The sequence below is a fragment of the Buteo buteo genome, chromosome 28, assembly GCF_964188355.1.
Source record: "Buteo buteo chromosome 28, bButBut1.hap1.1, whole genome shotgun sequence".
Taxonomy (NCBI): domain Eukaryota; kingdom Metazoa; phylum Chordata; class Aves; order Accipitriformes; family Accipitridae; genus Buteo; species Buteo buteo.
The window spans coordinates 3,513,137-3,531,460 of record NC_134198.1 but is presented as its reverse complement, the minus strand read 5'-3'; the positions used below and the strand labels follow the sequence as shown (position 1 = coordinate 3,531,460).

At 39.7% G+C, this 18,324-nt stretch overlaps 1 protein-coding gene across 1 annotated transcript in view; it reads right to left on the bottom strand.

The window, feature by feature from the left end:
• NELL2 (neural EGFL like 2) overlaps positions 1-18,324 on the bottom strand; it is a 153,848-nt gene that overhangs the window by 61,282 nt on the left and 74,242 nt on the right. The window contains exon 13 of the mRNA XM_075059106.1: positions 8,169-8,294. Coding sequence (XP_074915207.1) covers positions 8,169-8,294 — 126 coding nt within the window. The remainder of the gene's footprint in view (positions 1-8,168; positions 8,295-18,324) is intronic.

The following is an 18,324-nucleotide window of genomic DNA, read 5'->3' as shown; positions in this document are numbered from 1 at the left end:
GACAACTGGGCGCTGGCACGTATAAAGCAGATTTTTTTTATCAGATGTACACAACTAATACTGAGACTTCCAAAGATGAGGAGAGAAGAGAAAGAAGCTTCTAAAGGTAACTTCAATTTCTACTGAGGACTACAACTATTCTTTTAACACTTCATGCTCAAAAGCAGTGGAGGAAGTTCAGCAGTTCTAAAAGAAAAAAGAGTCTCCCACCCTCTGGAGAACACCATTAGCCCATCATCTCCTGACCCAGTGCCAGCATGGAGATAGAAGTATTCCTGAGATGTTTCTTTAAAATCCTTCTTCATATACATGCACCCAAACACACACTGAAAAACCCCACCATGTATCAGTGCTTAGCAAAACACTAAACCAACAGGTCTCTTTCTGAAGTGGGGACACTGCCAGTGACATTAGCTGAAATCCAAGCAGATGTGTAGGTTGTATATAAGCCACAGCTATCTAAAAGAATGGAACCAAACAGGAGGGCTTAGGAAGGACACAAGTTTGATTGCTGTGGGCAAAGCAAATGTAAAATATATCACAAGGATGTGGCCTGTTGGAAACACGAAGCAAGAAAGCATTAATGGCTGCATGGGAAAAAAAGCACAAAGATAGCTGAGAGAGTATCAGATGCACGAGTGCTGAAAGGGGTAACTGTGACAATCTGTTTTCTATGCATTATGTCGAGGTGAATTTGTTCCAATCATCCCACAGTACCATTAAAGAGCAATGAATATGGGTCAGACGTGAAAAACTAATGTCAAAAAGTACTGGCCACTGACCTGCAGCACTGCAAGCCTTTCCCTACATTTTTCCCTTTACTATTGACACCCCTCAAGTAATTACTAATTAGTATTATTGTTATCATATTTCCTACTTTCTGCACATTCATCATCATTATGCAGCTAAATGTGTAGTTTTCTCCTTAAATCTTTCCCATATGTCAAGTCAATCTCCCTAGACCCTTAATTATTTTAATGTTGGTCTTGGAATTCCTTCCAATTTGCAACAGATTTGCGATTTAATTTGATTTAAAAAATATGCAGAGCTGCCAGTATTCCAAAGAATTAAGATTTCAGGTGTCACTCAACTTGCTACCACCATGCTTCTTGGTAATTTATGTGGAAACAACTATTAGACTTCAGTTTACTGTGAGAGGCTATTGCAGAAGAAAAATTAAATGCTGCTGAATGCATTGACACCATTTTCAGAAAAATGTTGCTAGAAAAATCTCTGAGACTCATAAAGACTTAGATAGGCTGGGGCAGAGGAGGAGGGAGGCCTAGCAAGGTCCAGCTGGATACACCTAGTTAAAGCCCAGTGGGTTCAACACATCTTTCATTGCTTTGAGTAGGCCTTCCATACGGCCAAGTCAAAAAGCCCGAAGACCAAAGCCGTTCATCTATTCCACTCAGTCCTTTTATTTCTAAAGAAGTACTTCATCCCTTCCATCTATTTAGAGTCTGAAGAATAAGCCCTGCAAATGTTCCCACCACAGTCATGGTATGTTATATAAAAATCCTTCACAATTTTCTTTAGAAGTCAGAAAACAAACCCAGGAGCATGAACCTGACAGTACCAGGCTGTAATGCACAATAATGGCCTCACAGACTTAGAATCTCCACCTATTTTGCCATCTCCTTTGGCTTCTAAGCTATTTCTTTCTAAAAGCAAGCAGGAGCAAAAAATCAGCGTGACTTAGCTTAAGTGAAAATGAAAAGGAAAGACAACATTGTCTGGAATGGATTTAGCAAAATGGTTATGAAAAAACGTTACAAGGTCCGCACGCATTTAAAACATGCCCGCAGGAGCGGTCCCACACAGCTCAGCACTGCTGTGGGGATGGACGTGGCTGCTCACGTGGCTGGACCATGCTTGGAAGAAGTGGGCCACGATTTGCAACATACCTGATATGCTTTTAATAATTAATCAGTTAGGAATTCACATGTATTTCCTGCCAAAGTATAGCACAATTGTAATACCTCACTGGTGTGAGGGCACAAAGTTGTAGAACACTCACTTCTCTCTCTAAAAACAACAACAAAAAACCAACCAAAAAAACCCAACCAAAACCCCAAAACCGAAACATGAATTTGCTAAACCCCATAGATGACAACATGTACAAACATGAATGCAAAGAGTCTGGTTTATATGCTAACACACTCCATACTTCCTATGTCTGTCTTGCATTCGGTCATTTATCATCTTACCCAGACCTCGGGTGCTGATGGGGAGCCCCAGTGCCTCCCAGTCCAGCACCACTGGGTGTAAAACACGAAACAGCTCCTGGGGAAGAGTTCTCTGGGAGGGTAACACCAGCTGCGTCACCCTCCCCACATCACCTCAGGGACTCCCACCCGCCGGGAGGCTGAGCACACCACCAGCACTTCCATCAGTGTCACCTCCCCCTCTGATGCTGACTGGAAAGCAAAAAAAAAGAAGGTGGCCCATGAGATTACGCAGAAACAGGGCCTTAAAAATCATCTGGGGGTCAGAAAATCCATGGCTTCTCCAGGCCACGCCATGCATCTTCCTCTGCCTTAATACGATCTAAGGAGGAGGCACTAAATCTCACAGGGTCTTCATTCTTCTGTTCCATTTTTGATGGGTTACTTAGATAGGTGAGTGGTCCCAAGGCAGGAAAATAAAGACATCTGTTCAGACTAAATGTGATTAACCATCCACTGTGGCTAGTCAGAACTCCTCACTGTGAGAGCCAAGTGCGAAAAAGAGAGAGCTCTCATCTCTCATTTCCTAACTTCTCTTTTTTTCATTAAAAAAAATAAATAAATAAATGGTGCAAGAAGGGATATATATGTATTGCTCTGTTCAGAGCACTGCTACCAGCTGCAGATTACACAGCAGCCCGAAAGACTGGAGGTGACACTGGCTGCAACCTTGTTTCTAGAAGGAAAACTTTCTTTTTTCCAGCCAAGAAAAAAGCCTGTGCATTTTTGTAATCCCAGGCAGAGTAAGGATGTAAGTGTTACTACTCCAGAAAAATACTAAGGCGTTCAGATTTAATCATATCTAACAGTGATGGTGCAGCATACTGCTACACATATAAAACTACCCCAGCACAGACTCATGCCATTTTCTGCCTTCCTTCCCCCAGCACACCACCATTACATTTCAGGCTCTGTGAAAAGCAAAGTGGAAGGGGAATAAGATGATACCAATGTAGGAAAAGCATGGTAGCCCAGGGCGTATTTTTTATGCCTTTAATTTGCCGTTTGTGCACCCATTTGGCATATGGGTGCAGCTTAGGACTCATCTCCCTTCTCATAGCTATGATTGATTTCCGAACATAAAATCAGTCACGAACAACAGATTTCTGTGTAAATACGGTTGTGACTAACTCAAGCTAACCCTGCGAATCTTGCTTCCAAGATGAATACAAATAACAAAATCTGAAATTGATGTCTTCATTACATCCTTTGTTGTGAAAATCAAAATGTAATTCAGAACTATTGTAAAGCTTGCAATAAACATGCCAGGAAGAAAGAGACTGGAGCTGTTCTGGAAGCAGCTATATGCTGTCTAAATCAGTCTTTTGTGCCCAGGACTCTGACAGAGATAGATAGCACAGACTTCTTTTCAAATGTCTCATACAGGAGAAAAACCCTTCAATGTCACTGATTTCATGTCTCTTTTTTATCTTGATCAATGACTGATAAATTATATATGTGTGCGTAGAATGGAACAATAAGGCATTTTATGTTAGTCTGCAGGCAAGCTGTGTGGACATCACTCACATCATAACTTGCCTAATCAAAGTTCAGGTATAATTCCTCAACGTCTCCTTCCTGCGCTTCACCTATCCTGTGCAAACAATGACATATTAATGCCAAGCTACAGAACATTTTCTTTCTGCTCAGTAACATTCCCAAGGATGTGCTACCAGAGCTTCTGGTCCAGCTTACAATAAGCCAGCTATTTTATGCACAGCTACAGTTCCACAACTGGATTCGATTACACAGCATTACAGGGAACAGTGTGAGCTGAAATATATTTTAAAAATTTAACATGTAGTAACACACAGGGTCAGTTGTCGCTTGTTTGCCCTATTCTGTTATTCCTGAACCAAATTGAAAATCTGCCTCCTCTTCAGTTTCATTGATATTTCAGCTGGCAAGTTAAACCCAGAATTGCCGATGAGGCAAATAGAGACTTGCCAAGAACTCTAAATTCTGCAGAAGGCAAAAGAAGGTTGAATGGCTAAATTTAGTTGCAAACACTTGCAAAACCCAAAGTGCATCAGACTCTTTGTACATGAGTACTGAGAGATTTGAGCAGAATTGCATACTGTACAACCACACCAGCGTAAGTCCTGGAGCTTTTGGTAGTTTCTGTAGTATGCGTGCAGTACCAAGGTGCCCCTAAAATACTCAAGGTTGCCTCTGCACATAAGAGATGTCTGTGTGAGGCTTCTGCAGCATGGCTCTCACAAGCAGTTGGTAAGAGGCATCTTCATAATACCCTTCTGCAGCAGCTGAGAACTGATGCTATCGATGCTGATGCTTCCAGCCATCTCGAGGAAAACAGAAAAGAGCAATGCAGAAATTATGTCCTACAATACCCATTTTTTGCATTAATTATGTAAAACAGAGACTATCCAATGGTAAGAATGTAAATGTATTTTGCATACCAGTGTTTGAATTGGTTTTAAAATACCATTCCTTTTACAGACATCTTTCCCACTTTTCATTTTTGCCAGATGTAAACATCAGATTTTTGTATGGACTATGGAATACATCAACTATTCTGTGTAGCTTCTACAATAAATCTGATTATTAGAACAAAAAAGAAATATGGAAAACCTAGAAAATTCTGTTAAGGACAGTGCACAGACTTACTTTCACAGATATGCTAAGTTAAACAGGGTACTCTTCACAAAACCTTTCAAAAATATCTCCTTAATTTGCAGAGCTCTGTCTCTTTGGTCTATCATGATTGCTTTTCTCCTTACTGTCCTGCTTTTCTGCCAGATAAAAAGGCTTAGTTTATGCCTTTAACTTCAAGAACTAGCACCATCATGACAACAAAAATTGAGCTTAATCAAAATAATTTCCAGCTGCAGTGAATGGGCCGTGAGCTCGTGATGCACAGTGAGGTGTGCTGGGAACGGACAAGCTGGTCTCTCGATTCTCAAAGTGCAAAAATTTCTACTTGCTGCTTTCTACAATCAAAAAGGCAGATTAAATTGATAGACTTAAATAGAGCAAATGCAAGGTTGGCTGAGACAGGTTGAGATCCCTAACACACTTTACTGCCTTCGTTCTCTAAACAAAACATTTTTGGAAAATACTTTTCCTTCTCAAGTCCTAGATATCATTTGTTTAGCTGAATGTCATTAAGGCTCCACTTAAATTAAAATCAAACAAATAAACAAACCAAAAAAAGACAATAAAGGGAAGTATAATGAGTTTTTCTTGTAAACTACTTGCTTTAAAATACCGCAGTATGCTGTAAAATAAAATAATCCTTGGGAAAAGTCAGCTATACCCAAGTATAATGGCCTAGACTAAACCTATTGGTCTGTCTGCAGGACAGAAAAGTACTGTCATTAGCATCGTAAACTCCTTCCCACTGTTATTTTGCAGTGATTTATTAACATACACATCTTTCAGCAGTCCTGTAAACACGGTCAGTGTTTCTACTACACCGAGCTTATGTTGGTTCTCAGAACAGAAGTTTCTTTGGGAGAGACAATGCTAAGCAATCCAGTAGTTTAAACCTCCATAGACTCCATGTTAAAGCCACAGCACGATACCCTCCCTACTTGTGTTCACTTCACCTCTTAGATTTATATCTGGGCAAATGGGTGCACATGAAAGTCTCCGAACTCAGGAGCTTTAATAGATGGTAAAACCAGCAAAGAGCAAATAATTTGCTGAGGGGTGAAAAACCTATAGCAGTCTCATGTACAAATATATACACTTGCCACCTGCTTTAATACAGTGCTATAATGTAAATGCTGTGTCACTCATGTAGAATAAAACAAGCACAAAATGCCAGTTACTGATCAAAGCACATGCCTTTAAATGTATCCTGTGTTTCCTTCAATTTTTAAAACATAATTAGCCTTTCACTCACTAGTTGTTTGGTAGAAATGTCATGCAAGAGTCTCGTAAGTCTACATACCTCAATAACTGGAGGGGGTCACAATAGTTGTGGAACCAGAAAAAAAATGCAGTTGTTTTGTGACATACACACTTGATGATGTTAGGTTGCCATTCATTAAAATTCTACCACCCAACAGGCACTGCATCCTCGTGGTTGCCTCTCAGTATCCAAAATTCACTATAGTTTAACTCCAGAAAAACTCCAGGTCCCAAACAACAGTGAGTAGCATTGCTCAACCGTACAGAAAGTCACTGCATGACTTACAGTTCATCTGGCCTCTAGAGTCCTAAGATTTTAAATCTTAAAAAACTCTTTCATCTACTTTGCTTCCTTTTGCATTAACTTTTCCCAGCGTGATCAAGGGAAAGGTGGAAAAGAAATAATTTATTTTGTCACCCATCAGGTTAATTTCACAGGGAACTATTATTTACAAATGTGGAGCCAAACTCAATTTGGAATGTGAGATCTGTAATGGATTTCCAGCAAGTTTTACGCCTGTTTGACTGTCCAGAGCTCTTGAACTGCACTGAATTTCACAACAGTACGTTTCAGCAAACATGAGGAGTGCAATGTGTGGAGTACTGAGAAATACCTTTATTGTATTTATAGGCACCGAATGCCCCTGTGAAGCTGTTTGCAATACTTTACCATTTGCAGAGTTCAATCAGAACAGCAAGTTAAGGGAAGCAAAGCGGAGAAAGTATCACAGTGATTTAGTTTAAGTCAGTCCTAAAATAATCCCAACATTGCTTTACTCCTCAACCGAGGGTGTGGGAAACACAAGAGAGTGATCAGAAACATACTGGTTGCTTCAGAAAGGACCTGCAAGCAGCCTATAACTTGGTCCTTCAAGAACTGGGCTTACTGCAGTAAAATAGTGCTTGCCAGTGTATGTGAGAAGAATGTCGAGTACAGGTAAGACAGTACGCACAAAAATCACACGTATGTGGTTTCAAATCTATGTCCCTGAGTGCTGTGCATGTTTGGGTGAGCAAATTATGCCAGTTTATGAAGAAGCTGTTTCTGTACCAAGACATATCTTTGATGCTCAAAAATGTCAAGACATAATGGACAGAATTAAATTAATGTAGAAATGAACTTCACAGTGCTGTCTCCACATTCTGAATACTCTAATCCATTTATATCCAGCTTTACTGTCCAAGAAAGTTTTACTGAACAAATATATTCTCTTATAGAAAGAGCTAATGTGTTCCCCTGTGCACACAAAATAGTGGTACTATTTTGTTCACATACGTTTTTCTTCACTGAGAGAATGTGCCACATCTTTGAATCACATTTGCTTTATCTGCCTAGTAGGAAAAAACACATTCCCCCCAGGAACACTTAGAGTCAGCCCGGCTGTGATACAGAAGGCTGTTTTAAATGTTCACTGTTCATTCCATAACCCTAAAATACCTTGCAATAAAAGAAGACTAGAAGACAGAAAGTCAGTATGAACCCAACACCTCCTCTAGAGCGTCGACTGGCAGCAGAGCGAAGAGGGAAGACACAGAGGTAAGGCCGACCCTGCTGTCCAGTGGCTCAAGGCAGGCAGAGCTCCTGCCCTCTGAACTCAGGATTCAGCTGGGGAACCTCCCCGACGCAGGAGAATTCAAAACGAGGAAAACAGCCACTTCTAACATGCAGCAAATTTAACTCCATCAAAAGTTCGCAGAAGAGTCTTTATACTCCAAGTGAAGCTGTACTGGTATGCCACATGAAAACCGAGTAACCCATAGCACTGGTTTTGCTCCCATATTTTTCCCTTCAGCCTCCTCCCTTCACCTTTTTGATCAGCACCCAAAACCATGCAGACCTATGAGACAATCCAGACTGTCTTACAATTTCAGGCAAATGATACAACATACACATAATCTGTAAAATACATTAGCTTTTCTGCACTGTATCTTTGTAGTTTATCCTGTTTAAAATTTCACATAGACGTTCTGTGACTCTAACAAAGATTAACTTTAGAAGAATCGTACCAGTGCTCCTAAATACCATCATCCTGTTTTTTCCTTTCACAAATATACAGTTCTTACCTGTACATGAATAATCATCAATGCGTATATATCCCGTTTTGCAGATGCACATAAAGGATCCTGGTGTATTTACGCACATGGTATTCTCACGACAGTAGTGCCGTCCTTCAGCACACTCATCAATATCTGTGAATAAGGCAAAGGGGAACACGAGTCAAATTCAGCAGCGTTCTTTGCAATCTCTCGATACACCACGATACACTTCCATCAGTACTGGGTTAGACTAAAAAGTTACTTCAACAGCAATGCATTTTGGAAAGTTTTGGGGCTTTCTCCTTTAAAAAAACCTGCTTGAAGTGTTCAAACAAGACAAGCAGCATGAGCTTTCTGTGAACAGCTGTTAGTGGAGTTACAAAGAAGATTACATTGGCTTACATCTTTCCTGTTGAAGTGCCTACGATGTTATTCCTATGATTTAAATAAGAACAAAACCAAAATAACTGGGGTCCCAAACAGCAAACCAACTGCCTCAGCACTGCAATGTCATCCATCACTGTACCTGTACAGTCACTGCAATCATCAGTATACAAACACACTACTATAGGCATACTATATGCCTTTGATCTAACAGGTAGTATCGTTTGGGAATAAACTGTAAGGAACATGCTAAGATCTGAAAAGACGCTGGAACTTATTGTAAGTTTCTCTTAGAACTATAAAGTAGCCAATTGGTAATTTGAACATATATAAACACATATATCTATATCTATACATATCTACATACATATGTATATAGATACATATACACACACCATATCTGAAAGGAACCTGAAAGATCTGATTTATATAAAGACCTGCTCTGACAAATTGCAACTTTATAAAATACTTGTTGGGGTGGAATACCTGCTGCAGTGTAAAGTCCTAGAGCAAACTCCAGGCATAAATCACTGTAGGCATAGACTTCAAAACCTGATTGGTTTTGGTGTTCCCTTGGGCTGCAAAATTAGATGCATTTCTTGTAGCAGGTTATACTTCAATGATAAGACAGAGAAAGCACCACAAATAACAAAAAAAAGTTCTGCACACTACTATTATGCTACAAAGAAGAAAAGCTATATTAATTTGGAAGTGCTTAGCAGCATGCTGTTCCTGTAATAATGATAAAGACAGCATTACTGAGATGCTCTGTACATCTGGTTATATTATCATGCAATGTGCCACTGAACCTTGCTAGAAAAGTATGTTAAAAATCAAAAGAGTGGATTGTTGGCTTATTTTTTTTTCCTGCTCATCGGTTTTGATTTCCTCCCTGTTTTCAATGATGTTTACAGCTTTCAGAGTTGAAAGTAAAATCTCTGGATGGAAAACAGTGTTGTGGTCTAGAGTCTGATGATAGTTCAAAACAACAGACTGGATATATAAACTCAAATCAGGGTTGACTTCTTAATGTTGTGATGCGAAATGTCAACAGTGTTAACTCCTGTACTTTACTCCTGTTTAGGTCGTATAATTATCTCCCAATTCTTCCTCTCTTCCCATTGTCTTTAAATCAATTGCTATTTACCAACTGCACTCATTGCCTGCTTTTTTTTTTTTTTCTTTTACATTCCCAGAAGAAAATTTGCCTTCCGGTACAAAACAATGCGACACACTGATTATTAGCGATTCTGATTTCCTAACTTATTCAGTTTTGAAAAAAACTTCTGTTTTCCCCAGTTTCTCTGCCAAGTGCAACCGTTCTGCTGGAGAAGCTGGCAGCAGTTTGCTACAAACCATGAAGGTGTCCACCGCGAATGTTCAGGGTGGTAAGCCCAGCCTGCTTTGCACATTCAGTTCCTAAGAGTTTCACAGCCAGTATACTTCAGCTGGTTTCCTTCCCTTCCTTTCCCTCTAAGCTCTGCAAGCACAGAAGAATCATGGCTCTATCAGGGTGCTGGATTGGAAAAGCTGATTTTGTAATTTTCATGTACATGCATACACAAATAAACGTGTATTTAGAGTGAGCACAGTGCGTATACTGAGGCTCAAAACACATTTTGTGAAAGTCATCTAAGAAAGAAAAAAAAAAAAGTGACGCTATCACAAGACTACCGCAGAGGCAGCTGGGTTTGCACAGAAAGTGGAAAACGGCACAGATCTCCTGACATACAGATGTTCTGCAGAAACATAAATGTGCAGTATACAAAACCCGCCAGCAGTTACAACATATGCCTCAGCTACTACCACGAACGATGCAACTTGTGTCTTTCATAATTCCAGTTCACAACTCCATATTAAATTAATGGTGTTGATTTGTATTTAAGTAACAACATCAGTCTTCGAGTAATTAGAGGCCTTATGTTCTTGGCGTCAACAGACTGCCTAGGAGCCGGCTTTGGCACCCTCAAAAGCATTAAATAGAACTTTCTGAAAACTATATTAATGATTGCTTTGGCACGTAAATAGCCACAGGAGACCCAAAACGTTAATGGTTTTCATTTTGCAGTGAAAAACTTAAAGCCAGAGCTACTTTGATTCAAACCTCCTAATTTAGAAGTGTTCTAAATAAAAGCTTTCATTTTGCCAACATACCACATATCGAGGTTTTGCACAATGTTTTATTTATAATCGCCTTTATTTCAAAACCTTGCTTGTTCAATTGTTTAAAAAAAACAAAAAAAACAAAAAAACCCACAACTCATCAGGTTAACTTTGAAATGTTTCATCTGAACAAATCTGATTTTTTTTTTCTTCAAACTGATTTGCAAAGATATCGTCTGCGTTTTTTACGTGCTCACTGGAAAACAAAACTCTTTCCCACCCAGGTCTCTAGAAAGCCTGTACAGAATGCTAAGGAAATAAAGTGATTATTGTTGCTACTATCACATTATTATATTACATTGGCACCTGAAGAGGCTAATCAAGTGTCAAAACTCCATCGCTCTATGCCATGGACGCACAGCTGATAAGAAGCTGCTTTTACAAACAGTTTGCAACTTTAGCACTAAATTACATTGCCACTGGACACAAAAGGTAATTAATACAGAAAGGGCAAAGTAACAGTCAAATGACAACTAGTCATACAGAGATTGCCCGCACTAAAAACATGTGACTCCATTCCCCCTTTAGCAATCTATGTGCAAGCTTTGTATACATTAGGGTAAGGTATTACAGATCAAGGAAGACTGAACTGGGACAGGGAAAGAGCCCAACATCTGTTCTCTTTCAAAGCTACCAAAATAAAAGCCTTTTCATCCTGCTTACTGGTTGAAACACTGGTGTAGCCTTTTATTCACCTTTAGATACAAATGCACTAAGTACAACAGCAAACCTGATGCATTTTAATATCTAAGAAAGCCTACAACATTTATCTTAATTTTCCCCTGCCAAAAAGCCTAGTTAGCATATTAATGCACATTAATGTCTTACTGTTTAGCCAGTAAGATGCTGAAGTCAGTTCAATAGGATGAATGCACCACTCCAATGGCTCTACACATTCAACAATAAAGACTTGTGTGCTTGAAGTCTGTGATGTGATACTGAGCCACCAGCTGTGATGTACTGACAACAATGTAGTCATGGAGATCATCAACCTGCTCTATTCCCAGTGGAACAGATAAAAGAGGCATCTCTGGGAAAATTGGTTAGTGCAAAAGTGTTTGGAATCTGCACTTCAATGATTTATTTATACTTGCAAAAACATCAAAACAACAACAACAACAAAAAGCCTTTCTTTATCCCCCCCAAGCACTCAAACAAAATTTATGCAAAATATATAACCCAGGAAAAGTTTCCCTGTATCCCTTCCTCCTGCACCCTAATGAGTTTGCTTCCCCAGAGTGAAATTCCCAGTTATGTTTTACAATCCCATTAATAAGAACTTGACCTGCAATCTATAAATCATTGTTGACTAAAGCCTCACGCTAACAAACAAAGCCTCTCCTTAGGCCTCGCCATCCATCATTGCCTTTATCCACCACAAAAGCCTGCCAGCACAAATGAGTCTGGTACTAAGTCAGTAAATCTGGGCTGTAAAGAGAGAAGGCTATTTCCAGAACTGAGGATCCTTTATGGATAGTGTCCTGCCTCCGGCCATTTCCTTTAAAGCTCAATGGCATCAGTGATCTCCCTGGTCACACTTACAGAGGCACACGGTGGGGAGGGAGATGCTCTTGTAGGATTTTTGCAACAAACAACGTTAAGCACCTAGGAAGAGAGCAAACGGGAGCATAAAAAGCTTTATTTACAAAAATGGTGCAAAAAAAGTGCATCAAAAATTACCCTGAACACAAGAGCAGAGTAGATTAGACCTACAATTTAAAAACAAAACCCCATGGGTTTTGTGTTAATGAAAGGTTCTGTCTTCACAGCTCATAAATATGAAGAGGGTAATGCTTTTCCACCTCCCACACACAACTTCATCAGCAAATCTCCATCCTGACCTGAGGGCTCCACTACTAAGGGCAAGGGCATCATTTACCCACCATTCCTGTGAATTTTGGTCCTCTCTGCTGAGAATCCCAATGATGGATGTCAGTAATGATAGTCACCATAAAGGGCCTTCAGGATCTAGTTTTTATCACTCCTGACCTGCCTCATACAGTAATAGACAAGCTGGGAAAGGTTGAGACTTTCTCATCTGGTCCCTGACCTAGAAAAAGGGCATTGCAGGATCAGCAGTTGTTTCTGAGCAATGAAGGGACTACGAAAGAGGAGAATGAACAGTGACCGATCACTAACCAATACCATTGAAAAAGGTAAACGGGGATTTAAAACCAACACAACCTATCCTGCATCCTGGACAGGGTCACAAAGGAAAAAAGTTCTGAGTAAGTTTGGTCTTGCTCACCTTGTCTCTCCTCCCGTCTTCAACCCATCCCCTCAACAGCCCCTCCTCCTTAAAAGAAAAAGGATAGACCGTAACTTTCATAACTTTGAAGCCAGGTCCCATGAGCTTACTCATCTGTGAAAGTATTGGGTTTCTTTCCTTCCACCACCAAACACACTAACTCGTTCTCAAACACTTCCTTCCCAATTGCTCAAGTGTTTAGTACATTAAAACTTCCCAGTCCACTGCTCCAATAAAAATGGTCTTAGTAGGGTCTCTCCCACTTCCCCGACCATATTTCCAAGCTCCTATTCTCTCCAGGCTCCCTTCACTTTCAGCTACAACTTGGTTTCAGTAGCTCACGTGCTTTGGTTTCCACAACACTAACCTCCTACGCGTCTCCTGTGTATACCCTTTCTCACTCAATGTCTAAGAGGACAAAATATCTCGGGGGTCTGGCCCAGCCCTTGCTCTTCCTCTTCCCAGTACCATTTCCAGGCTCTCCCATCACCAGGCAAGCCTACGGTTCAACTACTACTGTTACTCCAGTCAGTCACAAACCGATCACTGCGCTTCTGTTTTGCTTTGCTCTATCACATCCAGTGCATCAGTTTTTCCAACTGACATAGTCCACAAAGGATGTTAACATCAACGTCAATCAAAATTGTGTATTTTCTCACAATCTCCCGCATTATTTATTCCAGGTGACTGCACCACCATAGTTGTCATCAATCATACCCTCTATAGATAATCTTCAGCTTTTTCTACTCCTTATATATATATAGCCCTGTGCCTTCGGTGTTACCGACAGCCAGTAAAAGGCCTAGCTCCAACAGCAAAATTACCAAGTGGTCACGCATATACAATCTACCTCTGAAACTGGGGGGGTTGTTGTTGGGTTTTTTTATTCTGTTTATTTTTGCCTACCTTTCTGCAGTTGTGTGTCTCTTCTTCCCCCAAAGAGAAAAGCACTAAAACCTAAGGAATCATAATATAACTAACTTGGGGAACCAACTACAAGAACATAACCCATGTATTGAGTTAAAACATACAAAAATAACCTCATGCATACACAAAGGCCAAGGAGCAAAAACAAAATACCCTTCCACCATCCCCACCATGCTGCTCCCAGCAAAGAACTTTGGCCACTAACTCACTGTAGCAATGTATAGGGAGGGTAAGAGAGGAAATGGGCAGCTACTTGTGTCTATTGATTTTTATTGAATTATTAATGGACCTTAAGAGAAACTGGGTGAGTTGGATAAGTGTTAGCACTGTTGTAATTGAACTAATAAGAGGTCATTATATCTTGACTAGACTGCTAAAGCATCAATTAGACTAAAAATAAATTCTAATCATGGCATCTTCACACAAGGTGTGTTCTTTCCTCACCCATAACTAAACTGCATAGATAACACATACACACATTGTATGCATCTTGTTGCCTTTCCCTTCACATTATTTTAAAACTCTGATCTTTGCTTAAGTTCATGATTTCTCTGTCCATCTCCTGCAGCCTGAGAGGGGGCTATTAGGACAGAAAATACTTTTAAAATAAAAGCAAAGTCACTCAAGGTCTACATTCCTTGACAGAAGCTCTATATAGCTTTGAAAGGACACAATACAACATTACAGCATTTCAGAAATATCATTTTTAACAGTACAAAGAGTTGTTTTTATTTCAACTTGCCCCAGTTTTTGGAAAGGAAGACAGACCGTTGAGATAAAACTGTCCTTGTTAAACATGCAGTAGTATTGTTCGAGCTACCCATGCAAGTGAGGCTCTTGGAAGAAAATGAAATCTTCATCTCAGTCTCATGAAAACATCACTGGACCCCACAGACATTATGTAATTTAAAAAAAATATATCACACAGGAAATTTTTGAAAACAAATATTGTCTGCCATCATGTAATGTTTTACTTGGCAAACTGCATCTTCTTACTATTTAATACCTTATAATTAATTCATATGGTAGTGTATACATGATAAAACAAGTAATTATATATAGTTATCTGTCAGACATGAAAGCATCCCAGGAGGCCTTTCCTTAGGCACCAAATAACTAGTCTGATGTAGCTGCATACTGAGAATAAAAAGGATGTTGTATATGATTAATTAGTGAATTCCAAAAATCAAAACAACTTATTGAGACTCCAGTTCATGATCCATCCCCCTTCAGCACTGCACTCAGTCAGAAATAGGTCTTTAAATTTGACTTGAAAATTATCTTTTTCTTTTTTTTTTTTATAAGTATGACAGCTTCTCATCATTTTGAACTGTAAATGTCAAGAATTTATAAATACTTGCCACTGTTAGTGGTTTTGTTTTCCCCTATTTTAAAAGGGGAACAAGGAGCATTAATATTTTTATACAGAAACCACAAATATATATCAGATTCTTCCCAGGAAAAGACAGCACAGACTGTATTGCACATGTATATTTTAAAACTCCTCATTGGAAGACAGATGCACGCGTAACAGGATAGTACCTGTAAGCTGTGGTAAGGGCCCTGTGGGTGGGTTAGACTGTATTTGGGGTCTGGGTAGGGTCTAAAGCACGCAGCACATTCCTGCAAGCTATCCAGTAGATTACTGCCCGCTCTACAGAAACAAGTGGCAATACCAAAACTCGGCTCTCTCTTGAACGACACCACATTAGTTAGAGTACCATAACAGATGCAATCCCTGTGGCTGCTATTGTTCTGCACTCTTCATAAAAGAATATTTATCTTAAATTCAGTTTGGGTTCATGCCAGGCATTTCTGTGTCTTTGTTACAGCTCTTGGGGATCCAGCCTCTACGCATCATTAAGACGTGTCGCACTTTTAGACTGAGGTTTTAAAAGTTACAAACGAAAACCCACCAGCTGGCTGTGGGTAGTCTTCAGCACAGTGACAGCATCTAATTCTTTCAGTAGTCAAGGATACGTGTTGCATCATATTGGCCAAGGACAGTAATCAACAACACATTTTTTCTTTAAGCACGTGTAATATTGAGAAGAGCATTTCACCCCAGCTACTAGTGAAAACTGGAGAGAAAGGAAAACAAGAACAAAATTAAGCCTTCAGTTTCTTTTCTCTTTTGCTTTGAGGTTGCAGATTTAAGCAATTTGTATGAAAACTTTCACCTTAATTTCTCATTTAAAACCAAAATGCAACATATGCTTTTATTGCTGGTGGAAAAGGGCTGCTCTCAGTACAATAAAGCATTGCCTTATGAGGCACTGCTAGCACAGCGCAGTTTAAAAAAGCTTCCAAGAGGCTCCCTTTATATGATTAGTTTCAGCTTTTTTTTATCGTAGTAACATCACTGTCACTCTTGGCCAATGGTGGATGATAGAATCAGTCTGAACACACTTCCTGTAGAAGTAATTAAAATCAAATTAACACTGAATCACATCCTGCAATTTGTCCACATATAAACTATCCCACTGCTACAGGTGGTGGGACCATCTGTACCCCAGTATGCTCCACACTTTATATCCCTGGTGTCAGGGATACTACTTGTACACTTTAAGTTAGGAATATGCTTTATTACCTTCCTGAATAAGAGCCATGGCAGACAAGAAGGATTTGGCCCACTCTGACACACTGACACATTAGAACTGGCCTGATAATTCTTCATATTTAGATTTCTTAGTAACATAATGATGGAAATAAGATGACACTTACTGCCTTTGCTGAGAAAAATATTAATAATTAATAATATATTAATACTGCTTAATATTAATGTTTAATTTAAATATTAATAATGTTTAATTACTTTTTAATAGAGATTTGGAAATAACATTCTGTCCTCCTGGAGCGAAAGTTTTTCTTTCTGCTTGAATAGTTTTCCAACCCAACCCAAAATGACAAGGTAATGACTCAAACACTGCCAGTTGATGGAGACAGAAACCTTTATTTCTTAGCTATATGTGATACTATTGCCACATCTCACTTACAAAAAAGAATTTATGTATGAAGAGAGAAGCTTGGGTGACCTTCCCAGTTTCACAAAACTAACAGTACTGCAGAGCTCCTAAGCAGGACTCTCACTGAAAAAATACGGTGCATACCATGAAGACAACAAAGCTAGCAAATAGCCCAGTACTGGTTATTAAAGACCCAGAGGACTTAATAAAATATATTGTAATACTCTGGGGTTTATCTCTATTACAGAGGTCTCTACCTTACTTACGCTGTTCTCAATATCACACTTGTTTAAAGAAAAAATGTGTTGTTGATTACTGTACTTGGCCAATATGATGCAACACGTATCCTACTGCAATTTGATTACTACCTTTTATCTTTTGTAAGATTTCTTCTCTTCACTGCAATCCATAGAAATCAGGTATATTCTGAAAATGTACTTCATTTTTGTAATCCAGTAGTTAAAAACAACAATATTAACAGTAAGGTTAGGAACAGATTGTACTAATTAGGTAAGTGAAAAAGGGTAATGTTTTTGCTGTTAGGCAAGAGGGTTGAATAATGCATTAGTATTTTACCCAAACACAGGGATAAATTAGTAAGTCTTTCCAAGCAGAATGAGAACATACAGCTCCGAGCTAAGGGAAACCTGAAGAGGTCCAACCAAGTGGCACTTCGATGGGCTTCAGACATTTATTCTGGAGAGAGACAATTCATCCTCTAAGACTGCTTACTTCCCTCCACTGACTAAGACTCAAATCAAGCCAGCTTATTCAAAAGCAGATTTCTAGACTGAAGACCTTCTGCCCTCGAGGGACAAGCATCAGTGAAGCTGATGCAATTCTCAAATGTAGAAAAAGTCACTCAGTCTTTGGTCTCGTTTCAGCTGCTACACTTGAAACTGGGACAAACATGGCAACAGCAGAGAAACTAGCAGAGTTACTGAGGAAGAAGGATAAATTAGAAGAAAAATGGAAAATGGTTTCACAGAAATTTGTTTCCTAACATTAAATGATCCCAAATTGTTAAGATAAGTTAGCTAGGTTGTGTGCTGTGCAACTAGTACAACTAAATGCCCAAATATCAGAAAATAAACATTATGGTCCACACGCCCGTAAGGCAAATCTGTGATGTGTGGAGCATTGACCGTAGCCAGCAATTCAGCACCCACCAGCCGCTCACTAGCTCCCCCCTCCAGTGGGATAGGGGAGAGAATCCAAAAAGCGAAAGTGAGGAAAAACTCATGGGTTGAGATAAAGACCGTTTACTAAGTGAAGGGGGGAAAAGGGGGAAAAAAGGGATTCAAAGGCAGTCCCTCTCCAGCTCCTGCCAGCAGACTGATGCCCAGCAACAGCTGCCTTAGAAAGAGTAGCCCCATTTTTACCGCTGAGCACGACGCCGTATGGTCTGGGATCTCCCTTGGGCCAGTTGGGCTCAGCTGTCCCAGCTGTGTCCCCTCCCAATCTCTTGCCCACCCCCAACTCACTGACTATGGGG